Raw genomic sequence first — 12852 nt, forward strand, 5'->3', positions numbered from 1 at the left:
TTATTCCACGAAAATCAGATTGTTGGGTCGATTCCCTCACAATAGCTTGTTATTTAACCTCCAATACAGCAGGTAATGTTTTGGGACATCAAGTGGAGGTAATTTTCAAAATTTGAGAGTCGCGATGAGTATCAAAACATCGCAGTGTTTGGGGCTCGGAATGCGAGGAGCTCAACGTAATCGGGTGTACTTTCAAATGGTTGGCGCTAACATACCGGTGTAAGAAGGCTGGAATAACACTTAAAATTGGACCCGCGCCAAAATCGGCGCCGCTAGGCCATTTTTCACCAGCGGTGGCGTACCGGCATTATACCGTTTCCATAAATAATCAGCGGCGGCACCTCTTAAATTCATGATGTAACTCACTAGCGGCCCTTACACGATCATTAAAAGTGTCATTACTAAAAAATAATGACACTTTAAATGATCGTGTAAGGTCTACAGCGGCTCTTACACGATCATTAAAAGTGTCATTACTGAAAAGTAATGGCACTTTTAATGATCGTGTAAGGTCTACGGGTTCAGTAATGACACGAGTAATGATGGAATTCCGGATTTTCCATCATTACCAACATTATTTCTTCTTCTTATATTTTTGTGGAAGTGCTGAATGTCTTTAGAACTATACGTGAAAAAATGACAAAGTGTAGATTTAAATTGTTAATATTTCATTAACCTTAACGTTTCAATGGCAAATCAAATTTATTTTCAGCTAAACGAAAATAAAAATATTGCTATTGCTATTGCTGGAGTAGTTACAAACACTCATCATTAATAATGAACGTGTAATGCTAAGAAGTAATGATGTACAGTAATGCAGTAATGACGAGCGTTTGAGCAGAAGTGTCATTACTTAGTAATGACACTTTTAATGATCGTGTAAGGGCCACTAATAAGAGCCTCTTTTTTGTTCATTTTCTCTATCAATTATTACGGAGCTAGTAAAAAACTTTCTTCGAAGTTTTTAATATTATCCGAAATTTTCTTGACACGTATGCGAAGATTTGCAGCATTTTTTCTGATAACGACCAATAAGCCTCTTGTCAGCAGTCACTTTGAGCTGAAACTGCAGGCGAACCATTGTAAATAGAGTATAAATTTTAACACCAGACGAAAAGAAAAACTTCACTTTTTCGTATAGGGTAATTCGAGGAGAGATGGAACACCTACTTCATCTCGTGGAGTTTCTTATCAAATGTGGTGTAGGTTTGTGGGCGAGTACTGATGCATGCAAAATCAAAATATACCTTTCCACGTCAATAGCTAACTCGAGAATCGTATTATTCTTGAGCACATGTGAGAAACCGCGCTCTAAGAACTAAATTTTTTTCACTTCATGTTCGTCACTAATATTTTTTACATCCGATAACTTCGAATTCAGTTTGAGTTCTTGAATTTAGATCGTGGACCTTTTTATTGGTGAGTGCAACTTGCAGGTTAGAAATTTTTTTTCTCGTATTTTTCGAATCTAATTTATGTTGGAAACGGGAGAAATGGAACACTTTTTTCGAGGTGAAATGGAACAGTCGTGGTGACAAGCGTTTGTTCATTTTCATCAATCATACTTACAAAAATCCAAATGTTTTAATCCAATTTATTTTATGATTAGATTAGGAAAAAATTAAAAAATCTTTGCAAATGTCTTTAAAAAAATAAATTCTTTGGCCTCATGGATTGTCATTTTTGGACCAACACTGAGCCACTAACGAGCAACATTATGTCGTGACAATATATCTCGATGAACATTAGAGAAGGTCCCAAGTGCAAATGACAGTTTCTTTTGGTTTACTTTCTCTTTCAATTATTACGGCACATTTTCTCGTGTTTGTCTTCATATATTTTGTGTAGGTATGTATATGCTATTTTCACTCTTTCATTCTCTATTACAACAAATAGCATAGTAAACTAGTAACACTCATGCACTCTTTTTCTTCATTCGTACCGTAACAACCCGAATAAAAAATATTGTAGCAAAACAATACGATTTACTGTTACAAAACCTGCCACAATTTTGATTTAACCATTGAAAAATATTTTAATGTATTGTTATACACTATCCAATTAATTGTGAACATGCTTTTTACAATAGAATGTATGAGTTGTTAAGTATCGTAACAATTCAAATCATAAAATTTTCTCATACATGTTTTCTTGGAAAACAATCAAATGTACAGTTTGCATATTGTTTGAAACACCACGTGTACAATAAATTCAATTGTAGAATCGTAGAAACAATATATTGAATCGTTGGAAATGAAAAAAATCTTGTGACGATACAATAAAATGTATTGTAAGCCATAGATCTAGTTGTGAATCAATTGTTTTTGCTGTAAAATCAATGGTTTAATTTTTTACGGGAATGCTATGATTCTGATGTCCACAGATAATGCGTGAAAAAAGAATACAAAAGTGAAGGGTATCAGAGAAAAAAAAACAAGCGCAAGACCCGAAAAAGGTGCGAAATATAAAAGTGCTTAAGTAGAAATCATGCGGCAATTAAATCGAAATAACACAGCTTCTCATTTTTTATTCCCTTTTCTTTAATTATCGACTTGTTTCTACATTTTTATTAAATTCTACATGTTACCCACTTGGCTTTCGATTACTACTGGGAAAATGATTAAAAAAAATATAATCAGACAAAATATATTGAGAAAATATAAACAAGGAAAACGAGGAAAACTGTCACTTGCGGATGCGGCCTTTTGAAATAATTCACCGAGAAATTTTATCCCATTTTGTGCTCTTTTGAATTGTCATCGTCCAGTATTCGTCTCCGCTGTCTGCCAAAATAGAACGATAGGAGCCACGCGTTATCCACTGGTTATTTTTTATTCGTTTTTATTAGAAATCCTTATTCATGTTTAAGTTTTTTCGTCTAATAATAAATCCTAACAATTAGGAAATGGATTTCGCCAAAAATGTTCTCCAGAAATATGGCTGGAGAGAAGGTAATTTAGATTCATTAGTTGTCCTTTGTCATGCCTTGTAATATTCGTCGAAATGTTGATCCAGGTGACGGACTAGGTAAAAATTCCGATGGCATTGTTAAGCCGATCAAAGCTAGTCTCAAGTTCAACAGTACCGGGTTTGGATCGGATCAGGCTAAGGAACACACTAATAAATGGTGGCAACGAGTGTTCGATGAAGCGGCAAACAATATCGATGTTGGTCCAGCCGGAAAAATTACTCAACGCGAGAAAGATGCTGTGGAAATCTCGAACAAGAGTTATTCGGTGCGGAAGTTAGCACAAAAGAGTGCGGCAGGTGGAAAAACCAGTTACGGTGGATTTTTGAAGGCGTCAACATTGTTGAGCAATATTGGCCGAGAAGAGGATGTGGAAGGACACATCCATACAGAGGATATAGAATTTAAGCCGGCAAAGGTGAGATTTAAATTTGTTAGGAAAAATTTCGTAAACAAATTAAGTGTTTTCATTCGAAGATCTTAACGGATGAGGAACTGTTTGCTGCATGTGGTGGCAGAACAGCTCATAAAGGTGCTCGTCATGGGCTAAAACTTACCGGCAAGCTGGCCCGTGTAGAAGCTCAAGACAATAAGCTGCTGCAGGAATTGGAATCGAAATCGTTTGAGTCGGTCATTAAAAACAACGATTGGCAACAGATTCAAAAACGGAAAAAATCTAAGAAGAAAAAACGAAACGAAGAAAAATGGGTAGAACGACACCAGGAAGAAGAGGAAGACGAACTCAAGGATATGGTCCATAATTCCAACTATGTTGTAAAGAAAAACAAAAAGAAAGCCAAAGTAGAAGAGCGGGTGGAGAATGATTTAGTCGAAGAAATGAACAATAGTATGGGATTTTTTGAAACTTTGCCAGAGGATGACGGTGTTGAACCAGATCCTGGGCCTACTATCGAGGAAGAACTAGAAATGCTAAGCAATAAGATTCGCAAATTAGATCACGGTTCGGTTACTATTAGGAAAAAGGATAAATTCAAAAAGAAGAAACTGAAACGCGCTGCAGCGCAGGCAGACATGGACGAAGAAGATGAAAGTATGGATCCAACGGCAAAGTATCGGAAAGATTACAAAAAAGAGCAAAAGAAAAACAACAAACTTCTACGGGAAATGGTTTCTCAAGAAGTTCAGTCGGATCAAAAGGTAAAACCGAAGAAGTTGCTCAGGTCGGACAGCGAGGCATCGGAGAACGACGATGGCGAGAAGGATGTGATTCAACGTATCAACGAGTACCGGGAGAAAATTGAATCAAAACTACCCAAGATCAAAGTGATCGAGCCGACTGATGAGGACCAGCAACAGCTGTTGGCAGATCAGTTCAAAAACGCTCAGAGGAACGGCGTTAAGCGCGTTGGCCGACATAAGGTCAAAAAGAAGAAAAGCAAGAAGAGGAACCGCGTAGTGGCTCAGCTGGCGGAGAATTTGCTTAAAAACTTGTGAGAAACTTCCGTTTATATTTTGAATTCAAAGCAATTGTAGAGCCTTTTTGAAGTTAGAATAAGTCAAAATCTGCTTTTTTCTTGTAGTAGTATATATTTAAACAATTTTAGAATTGTGAATAAAAGAAATTGAACTACGATTTTTTTTTCAAATATTTATTGACTTAAAGAAACCCAATTATTTAGTCAGTGAAGATCGAACTATCGAAAGTATTGTTAACCAATGCTCTACAACACACCAACGACTAATCAGTAAAAGAAAAAACTTGGAACTCAATCACAGCAACTGTTTCCGTAATTTTGTTTGATTTATTCGTACCTATGAAAATCGTCCTATATTACAATAAATACGCTCATTTTTTTGCCTCATGCAATCTACGTCCGTCATTCAATTCTTCTTTTTACTCTGCTTGCTACCTGAAGACTTGGATTTCTCTTTGTCTTTTCCTTTGTCTGAAGGCGCACCTCCGGTAAAGAAGGACGTTATCATCTCACTAAACTCTGGCATATCGCTTGTCATCTATAAATGTAGATAATAGATTGGTTTTCACCAATGATATCAAATTGCATTAGTTTCATACCTTGGACAGATTCAAATTCTCCATCTCCTTCTTCGTTTCTGGGTCGCTCATCATCTTCGGCAGGACCAGCATAATGAACAGCGGAAGAATCATCATCAGAACCATCGGGTTAAACAAGAAATCTGTTATCTTCCACTGTTCACGTTGCTGGAAGTAGCGGAAGCGGGTTAGCGCCTTCAGCTTCAGCGGGTATGGCACTTGCACGACTTGCGACGGCTGCACGTAATTTAGTTTCCGAGCCCGAAATTTTCCCTTAGGATTTATCTCCACTCGAACCGATTCGTAGTAATAGTCAGGATTCATAATTTCCACCACGTAGCTGCCGGATGGCACCGACGTGATAATAAACGAACCATCGTCCCTTAGGAAACCCTTATACTCGCCGCCATTGATGGAAATCTGCGTATCGATCTGCCAGGTCAGATCCGACCCACCGAACAATTCCGGAGGATAAACCTTACCTTCGATAGTGTAGCGAGTGGTTTCATCGTACTCGTCGATTGATGTGTCGCCTGTTACATTATTCAGTAGCGTTAGTATTGCTGCTAACAGTGGAATTACGATATTTTTCATCTTTCGAATGAAAAAAATCACGGTACGAGAAAACACTAATCAGAAAATGACGAAATTGCAAGAATGAAAGCAAACGTCAAATCAGATTGACATAATTCAGACCACAGAGTGACTAATGTGAATTGACCGTCTACAGCTCTCAGCAATCAAAAGGCTTTTCCGTATAATCGAACTGCCACCTTAATAGTAGCCGACCAAAAGACCACCGAGAGAAAAGCAACTAGGAGTTTCATATCACTGAAAATAATCCGCACATCAAGTCTACTAGAAATATCACGTAGATATACAAAATAATGTTTTTACTTCAGTTTATCGGACAACGATAGTAACCATCGTACTAAACATGACTAGGAAGTGAAATAATTATGACTATCACTGATTTTTCCTGTTTATTTTACGTGACATCCTCATATTAATTTATCTTGGTTCATTTTGACAGTCAAACTCAGCGTTCATTTTTTTATGTGTGTAAAGTAGAGGTCAAAATGGCGTGTATTGAAGGCAGATTAGAAGAGCTTCTATCGGATATAGGAATAACACAACAATTATTGGAGATATTCGATGGTAAGAATAGATAGAAATGGAGTTGCATTTTATAATCATGCTTATATTTATTTCAAACAGAATGTGGGATTAATTTTTCTGATTTGTTCAGCATCACAATTGATCAACTTCGCGAATATCTAGAACCAACACAAACACCTTGGAAATATTCGGTGCTGTACGAATAATTTCATCGTGGCGAATGCGAAATGTAAATGGATTTTCAAAATAATTTTGAATAAACATTGATTTCTTTTTGTAGGAGTCCAAAATCGTTACTTTATTGACTTCACTTGAACCGGGATATCGCTTGCGGCTTACAGGCATAATTGACACTCCAGTTGCATTGGATGATAACATCGATAATACTCAGTTAGTGGGTTCTAAGGAAAATAATACTCGTGCGACTGGCATTTCTAACGAGACCAGATATGCGTCATCAGTAATAAATAAAGACACAGATATACTTAATCAACCATCAACAAGTGTTGTAGACGACATTGGCAAAGAACACATAAAGCGAAAAAACGTAAATGCACATATCCAGATATACATTTGAAGACAAACACGAGAAAAGGTCCTAAGTGCAAATGACAGTTTCTCTTCGTTTACTTTCTCTTTCGAGTATTACGATCCAATCAGCAATCTTTCCATCTAACACTTCACATAGGATTATAGCAAAAACCATCAACTTTCGTTATGCACTGTAGAATTTGTTGGAAATTACTGAAATTTGCCGTAATAATTGAAAGAGAAAGTAAATCAAGAGAAACTGTCATTTGCACTTGGGACCTTTTCTAATGTTCATCGAGATTTATGAAGACTAACAGCTTTCACTTTTTGAAGGTATCTGGAATCGAGTATTCACTCCCGTTGTTAGAGCCTGAAAGCAGTTTCCGACATGTTACTGGGTCCAAAGTAGTTCAATCGTGTTCATTAATAGAGACAAACACCTCGTTAATTCGACGGACCAATGATGATTTATTGAGCGAGGTCGTGAATAAAAATATCTCGTATTGTCAACTTTCTCCAACTGTAGTAAGTACCAATAGTGAGTACACACATAATGTGAAGACGACGGAACAGACCAAAGCGCAAAATTATCTGACTGAATATTCTCATGCGAGTGAAACGATATCAACAGTTACTGACAGTGAAGGCAATTCGCATGATGATTTGTTATCAGATGGTACCGATCGGGTAATAGCAACTGGACGTAGTTCGGATGAAATCAAACGAAAGCAACGTCAAAGTGTTTCCTCGTTATGTAAACAAAGCTCCTCCGTTACCCAGTCATCTCACGCAAGCAATATATTTTCAACTAAAATTTTAGAAAAGTTGTTAAATAGTTCCGAAGAAGGCAAGGACATTTTAAAGTGTGCTATAAAAACTGAGCTTTCTGAAGCTAAACAGCTTGAACTTTCCAGCATCATAGCAAAGCATCACATAAACAGTAAAAATAAGTTATTAACTGAGGATCTCCGAACATATGCTCTGGCTGTTACGTCGTTATTTAAGTTTGAACGATCGGTAAGCAGCAATTGATTGATATAAAATATCTAAAAACATATTCTGTTAAAACAAAATACTGTTTTCATTTAGGAGAATTACTTCATTCCAAGGGATGGAGATAGAAAAAATCATGGTGGAAAGATAGCCAACAAGATTGGCAATCTGAAACAAAGAAAACGGAAGCGAGAAACGAAGGAAAACGAATATCAAGTAACCAAACGAACACTAATTGATCCTCAAAATAAGCAAAACGAGGATGCTGAAGATGCTGCTGAATGGTTGAAGCTCAACAGTGAACCTTGGACTGTAGTTCTTGATCAGTGGAAAATTAGCTATGCTGTTCGTAAAAGAGACTTGCTGTCCCGTAAACGAATCCCTCATTTATTTAAGACATATCCGCAATACAAGCTTCAGCATGGATTTCAACTGGTAAGTCTCACAATGATATACAAAACAGTTACTGCTACAGTTTTGTTTTTTTTTATTTAGATTGATATTGATTTTCAAAAATCTTTTCCCGAATCGAAAAACGGATTGATGCAATTACCATACTTAATACCACGAATTGCAGCATATATTTCCAAGAAAGCCTGCGACCCTTCTGCTGTGTATCTACTGGAACGATTAACTGATGACGACGCAAATAACGGTGAAATAACTGTTTTTGTGTACTGTTTTTGAACTAGCATTACTTTTATTATAGATAAGAAAATATGCGCACTTTTACTGGCATTAAATACCGTACTGTCACCAATTTCGGTAGCATCTCGTTTCGAACCCACCATTTTAGTTGGACAAGAGGATACGTTGATTTTCGTCGGTTCAAAAGAGCAAGCTCAATTGAAAATTCAAGAAATATATCAAAGCTATGCTGAACTAAATATCCCAATCGTTCCAAAATTATTTGCAGTGGGAGAAAGCTTGGACAATCTGCAGGGAACTTTTATAGTCGGGTACGATGATCTGTGTTATGAATTTCCATCAATATTAAGAGCAGTTGATGTACTAATTAAACTGACCGCTGTTCTTGGACTGCCGTTTTCTAAAATTTCTAAGCTCGTTTGGCACTTCCTTAGCAGTTATATTTACGGATTAAAGCAACGAGAAACTTATGCGTCCATCATTAAACTCAAAACTTATCTGGAGCCGAATATAAACGAGTAGTAAACAGTGATCATGATTCCTTGCATGATATTAGGATGCACAATCCTTTCTACAAGTCCGAGTGAATACCTGACACATCTTAAGGAGGTTCATCGTGTTCCGTCCATATATCAGTACAAATGTACAATAGCAGGATGTCGTCAAGTTTTTTCCAAAATATATCCATTCAAAAAACATATTAGCCATCATTCTGGATTCGAGAATAAAAGCAACATGGAACTTGCTAATGTAAACAATAATCGAACATCGCTGGAACATCTGTCTGCATTATCAGTTACAACGAGTTCATCGTCATATGATCCTGAGACTTGTTCGTCGAAAATAAGGCGTATTGAAAGAAGTGATGATCAATCATTTAATTTAAATGAAAATTTGATCAATACTCTTGACCAAATGGCAATAAAACTTACTCTCTACATGCACAAACAAAACAATTTTACCCGAAAAGATGTATATATGATTCAAACTGAAATAAGCAGCATGTTTTCTGAAATCGCAAGTATGTTAGAAATGTTCAAAAAACACATTATTCACCCAGAGAATAGTTTTGAATATCAAAACCAAATTGATAAGATGAAAACCATATTTGAGTTTATAAATACAGATCATAAGTTTTTCAAGTATTTAAGGAATAGCTTGAAGTTCGAATTACCAACAATAGTTACAATAGGAAAAAATCATGACATCTCTTCTAAATTACTTGACATTGAAAAAGATAAAAATTTAGATCAGGCTAATAATTATTTGATTATCATGCCATTAGAATTTCAAATCAAATCTTATTTTGAATGCGAAAATATATTAAAATCCACGTTACAAAATACAGACAAGCTGTTAAAATCCTCCGAAATAATAAATTATGTAAACGGTAGCACATGGAAAACGATAGTAAAAAAATATGAAAACGAATACGTGCTTCCAATATGGTTATATTCTGATGAATATGAAATTAATGACTCACAAAGCTCACACAGTAATAGGCACAGTATTTGCGGAATTTTTTTACAGATTCCCTACAATACCTAAGGAATTCCAATCAAGATTATGTAATATTTTTGTGGCGGGAATGGTGAAAAAATCAGATATTAAGGTTGTAGGGATGAATAAACTTATGCACGCCATTATGCATAGATTTAAACGAATAGAAACTGATGGAATTAATATAAATCTCGACGACGGAACAATACTTGTAAGATTTGTGTTATGTTTAATACAAGGTGACAATTTGGGTGTGCATTCTTTGCTATTGTTCAGTAGTGGATTCAACGCTACATTTTCATGTAGATTTTGCAAGCGACCAAAAGTTTTATTAAAAGTTGATTGTCAAGAGCATGCTGATTGTCTCCGTCGCCGACAGGACTACGCTTTAGATTTAGAATTAGGACAACCTAGTGAAACAGGAATATATGGGAACTCAATCTTCAACGAACTGCCATCATTCCATGTTGTTGAAAATTTAAGCGTTGATGCAATGCATGATTTGTATAGTTCAGGCATTTGCAAATATGGTTTAGTAGAAATCTTGAACTATTGTATTTACAAGAAAAAGTACTTTACTCTAAACGACTTCAACACATACAGAAAAAAAATTGCAAAAGTTTGCATAGATACTGAGCTTTCTCGAATGCTGGATGTTGTTGAATGTTTTAAAAGCAAAGAGAAGTGCAAAACTGTTCATATCCGACTAACTTCCAACGAAACGCGTATACTAATACATTACATTACATTAATCATTGGGAAATGTGTGCCAACTGATGACATCGTTTGGAAGTACTGCACAACGCTAGTAAAGTTGACTGAGTTCTGTTTGAGAAGTGCATTTTCTGTACACATGATTGATCAATTGCGAAGATTAATTAATGTACATCATTGTATGTACACTGAGATATTTAAAAAAGAACTAAAACCTAAACACCATTTTCTCGTTCATTATCCTTCGGTTATAACAGCATCAGGTCCAATCGAAGATATGATGTGTTTTAGGTATGAAGCTAAACACAGAGCATTCAAGCAGTACGCTCATATAATGTCCTCGCGGAAAAATGTGTGCTACACTCTAGGTGTAAAAGCTTCATTGCAATTCGCATACGATTTATTTAATCACGGCTTCTTCAAAGAACCTGTCACGGGAGATTTTAAAATGTGTAATGTGAGCCTTCGTAATTACTTCAGTAAATTACAACAACCGTTGAATATAAATTCTGATTTTGTTATGTCGATTGCAGGTAGTGTTAAATATAAGGGGACTGATTATTGTAGTGGATATTTTTTGACACTATTTATGAATGATTCAATGTACCTGTTTCAAATAATTGAGTTTATAATGCATGATAAGCAACTGTATGTAATTAGCCAAGAATGGCAGGTAGAAGGTTACTGCGATCATTTACTAGCTTATAAAGTAACAGAATGTTTAAAAGCTGTAGAAATTTTAAAAATTGACTTATTTGATAGTAATCCAATATCAGTTCACAAAATTGAAGAACAGTCCAGTTTCTATTTTCGAATGAAAAATAATTTTAATGTCTAATGTAATAAAACGAAACAATTAATGTTTATAATGAACTAAAATGTTTGATGTTTTACTGTTATTTCGATAGTAGCCTTACAATGATTCCTGATATACCACATCGTGGAGATCCCATATGAACCAACATGAAATAACATACTTTTCACGAGTATATTAAATTACATTTATTAGTTCGTTAATTAGGTTTTACAAAAACACTTCGTATAAACTACTTGTGAAACAACGTAACTTTTGCGTGTAAGTTTTGTGACATGAGAGTTCATGAATTCATTTCGTTCTATCGGTTACCCCCATAAGGGCTACGTGAAAAGTTCAATGGAGAAAAACTACATATGTTTTCACGTAGTTTTGAAGTGTGGATTTATTTGAGTGTAAGATCAAGGGTTACGAACCAAGTACACTGATAAAAATTTGCGCGATCGTTTCATATGTAAACAGCACTTCAAATTAATGTACTTTTTCATTTAAATACATAACCAAAGCGATTTGTTTCAAGATTTCATGTGTAAATTCACTAAGATGCGTGATTAGATTATTTTTCACTTAGCTTTGATGTGTTTTTCCTTCGGATGTGATGTGTTTCGCTATTGAGTCGAATTACATGTGTTAAACACTTTATTTTCTAGTGGGAATGAGTACAGCACAAATGTATGTGCAAAACACTTGAATCGGTCAACTCTGTTTCAATTGAAATCTATGTGGAAAACAATGTGACATTCACATGAAATGCATATAGAATCTAAAGGTAACGATATATCTGATCGTTTTTAAGTGCATTTCACATAAACGTTGCATGATTTCCACTAAATATCAACAGTTTTTACACTCATTTCATAAGTAGAGTATATCTTTTCATGATATTCATGTGTTCTACAAGCAGTGATAGATCAAATGCTTTGCACATGATGCTAGCGTGCAAATTATTTTCAGTGTAGAAATCGATTCAATTGAGAAATAGAGATTACTATAAACAGTCTTATGGTTTTCCTAATTGTTATCTATACATGGTATATTTATTCGCTTTAGTTTTTTCACCAATAGTCCGTAATGTGAAAATGATTTATGATTTAATTTGTCTTATGATTTAATCATTGAAAAAAAATGCGAACGAGGAAGGATCTTCGAATTCGAACTTTTCAGTTATTTCAAGGCAGTAAACATTATTGAATGAAATAAACGTACTTTTTTTTATTTCAACCTTGAAACGAACTGTTAAAAATAATGTCGGAGAGGATTTTCTGGAGAATCAACTCAAACCACAACGAAAACCGAAACCATTTTTTTCTGATTACATCAATTTACTTGTAAACTCTAGTTATAGGAGCCACTAGTCGTCAAAATCTCAAATATGTGTAATATGATTAGTTTTCGTATGGATTGGTTTATACTCTAAATATTTTCAAAATGTTTTTTAACTATTGGGTTATAAAGTATTTAAAAAAATATGAGCTAAAATACAAAACAAAATTTATGAAATGATTATTATAAAACGTGACCAAAGAAATTCATTCGAACATTCAATATTCA

The 12852-nt window shown here is 35.1% G+C and overlaps 3 protein-coding genes across 3 annotated transcripts; 2 read left to right on the plus strand and 1 right to left on the minus strand.

Moving 5' to 3' along the window:
• The first annotated feature begins 2782 nt into the window (after positions 1–2782).
• Positions 2783–4562, plus strand: LOC131436748 (G patch domain-containing protein 4). The gene is made up of 3 exons (XM_058605638.1): positions 2783–2951; positions 3016–3386; positions 3446–4562. Exons 1-3 carry the CDS (start codon positions 2906–2908, stop codon positions 4421–4423), a joined length of 1395 nt encoding a protein of 464 aa, XP_058461621.1. The 5' UTR covers positions 2783–2905; the 3' UTR covers positions 4424–4562.
• A 126-nt stretch (positions 4563–4688) lies between these two features.
• On the minus strand, positions 4689–5649 carry LOC131436756 (ER membrane protein complex subunit 7 homolog). The gene is made up of 2 exons (XM_058605652.1): positions 5004–5649; positions 4689–4942 (listed from the first exon to the last, which is right to left on the minus strand). The coding sequence occupies exons 1-2, from the start codon at positions 5574–5576 to the stop codon at positions 4811–4813; spliced, it is 705 nt and encodes a 234-aa protein (XP_058461635.1). The 5' UTR covers positions 5577–5649; the 3' UTR covers positions 4689–4810.
• Positions 5650–6935: 1286 nt separating this feature from the next.
• On the plus strand, positions 6936–10223 carry LOC131425641 (uncharacterized). The gene is made up of 4 exons (XM_058587695.1): positions 6936–7649; positions 7722–8060; positions 8121–8280; positions 8335–10223. The coding sequence occupies exons 1-4, from the start codon at positions 6936–6938 to the stop codon at positions 8793–8795; spliced, it is 1674 nt and encodes a 557-aa protein (XP_058443678.1). The 3' UTR covers positions 8796–10223.
• Positions 10224–12852: the final 2629 nt, after the last annotated feature.

Source organism: Malaya genurostris, chromosome 1 (genome assembly GCF_030247185.1).
Source record: "Malaya genurostris strain Urasoe2022 chromosome 1, Malgen_1.1, whole genome shotgun sequence".
Classification (NCBI taxonomy): domain Eukaryota; kingdom Metazoa; phylum Arthropoda; class Insecta; order Diptera; family Culicidae; genus Malaya; species Malaya genurostris.

What these genes read in the sequence shown, in the direction of transcription:
- LOC131425641 (XM_058587695.1), top strand. Translation starts at nt 6,936, where the DNA reads ATGAAGACTAACAGCTTTCACTTTTTGAAGGTATCTGGAATCGAGTAT. An exon ending in TATTTAAGTTTGAACGATCG is followed by an intron (nt 7,650 to 7,721) that starts GTAAGCAGCAAT and finishes GTTTTCATTTAG; the next exon opens with GAGAATTACTTCATTCCAAG. An exon ending in TTCAGCATGGATTTCAACTG is followed by an intron (nt 8,061 to 8,120) that starts GTAAGTCTCACA and finishes TTTTTTATTTAG; the next exon opens with ATTGATATTGATTTTCAAAA.
- LOC131436756 (XM_058605652.1), bottom strand. Translation starts at nt 5,576, where the DNA reads ATGAAAAATATCGTAATTCCACTGTTAGCAGCAATACTAACGCTACTG. An exon ending in AGAATTTGAATCTGTCCAAG is followed by an intron (nt 4,943 to 5,003) that starts GTATGAAACTAA and finishes CTACATTTATAG; the next exon opens with ATGACAAGCGATATGCCAGA.
- LOC131436748 (XM_058605638.1), top strand. Translation starts at nt 2,906, where the DNA reads ATGGATTTCGCCAAAAATGTTCTCCAGAAATATGGCTGGAGAGAAG. An exon ending in GAAATATGGCTGGAGAGAAG is followed by an intron (nt 2,952 to 3,015) that starts GTAATTTAGATT and finishes ATGTTGATCCAG; the next exon opens with GTGACGGACTAGGTAAAAAT. An exon ending in TAGAATTTAAGCCGGCAAAG is followed by an intron (nt 3,387 to 3,445) that starts GTGAGATTTAAA and finishes TTTCATTCGAAG; the next exon opens with ATCTTAACGGATGAGGAACT.